This window comes from Fonticula alba, assembly GCF_000388065.1.
Source record: "Fonticula alba strain ATCC 38817 unplaced genomic scaffold supercont2.4, whole genome shotgun sequence".
NCBI classification, from domain to species: Eukaryota; order Rotosphaerida; family Fonticulaceae; genus Fonticula; species Fonticula alba.
The window spans coordinates 1041857-1042770 of record NW_009242974.1 but is presented as its reverse complement, the minus strand read 5'-3'; the positions used below and the strand labels follow the sequence as shown (position 1 = coordinate 1042770).

Here is a 914-nt window from a genome sequence, read left to right as displayed (position 1 = left end):
CCCCCCCCCCCCCCCCCCCCCCCCCCCCCCCCCCCCCCCCCCCCCCCCCCCCCCCCCCCCCGCCCCATCCCCTCTACCCCTTCCTCTCTGCTCCTGTGGCGCCTGCCAAGCTCGATTTGTCCCCCTCCCGGTCTTGCACATGTGCGCCGCCCCCGGTCCCGAGGCCGGCCGCGCCCAGGCGCCCCGGCCGGCCAACCCCCCCGCCGCAACCGGCCCCTCGAGTCAGAACCCGGTTCTCTTTGAGAGCTGGGTCGAGGTGGAGCCCAAGTGGTCCTTCGAGACGTGGCGCCGGCGGCGGCTCATCCTCACCGATCGGTCCTTGCTCCTGGTGGATGCGTCGGTCCCGGCCCCCCGGGCAGCGGCCCTTTCGACCCTGGGCGCCGCGGTCGGCGAGCCCCATGCAAGCGGGGTGCTCAGCCAATTCCCCGTGCAGCTGGTGACCCTGGTCGCCCCGGCGCGGCAGATCCTCGATGACAAGACCGCTCCCGGGCCGCTGCGTGCACAGCTCGCCCGCCTGGATGCCCGCCTGGCGGCCCGGGTGTTTGTCGTCGAGGCGGACGCCGGGGAGCGCAAGCACTCCGGCATTGGGCAATTGGCCCAGCGCTTGCGCGGGGCCGACCCCAAAGCCAAGCTTCGCCGGCGCCTGGTGATGGCGGCGCGCGATGCGAATGACTGCGAGCGCTGGGTCGGTGTCCTCCGGCAGACCTGCCAGCATTTGTCCGGCTCCTTCTCCTCCTCTGCCGGGCTGGCTGATGTGTCGTACGTTGGCCCCGGGGCCGGTCTCCTGTGTGCCTCTTTGCCCCGGTCCAGCTTTAACCTTCGCCCCCCTCGTGCCTGTCCGGCATTCCCCTTGCCACCCCCCCGGCATCTCTCCGGTCGCCGGGTGCCGAACACCCCAACCCTCGGGACGCCCC

General features: G+C 73.4%; 1 protein-coding gene across 1 annotated transcript in view; it reads left to right on the top strand.

The window, feature by feature from the left end:
- Window positions 1-64: 64 nt before the first annotated feature.
- Window positions 65-914, top strand: part of H696_02757 (hypothetical protein) — an 8569-nt gene continuing 7719 nt past the window's right edge. The window contains exon 1 of the mRNA XM_009496654.1: window positions 65-759. Coding sequence (XP_009494929.1) covers window positions 140-759 — 620 coding nt within the window. The 5' untranslated portion in view covers window positions 65-139. The remainder of the gene's footprint in view (window positions 760-914) is intronic.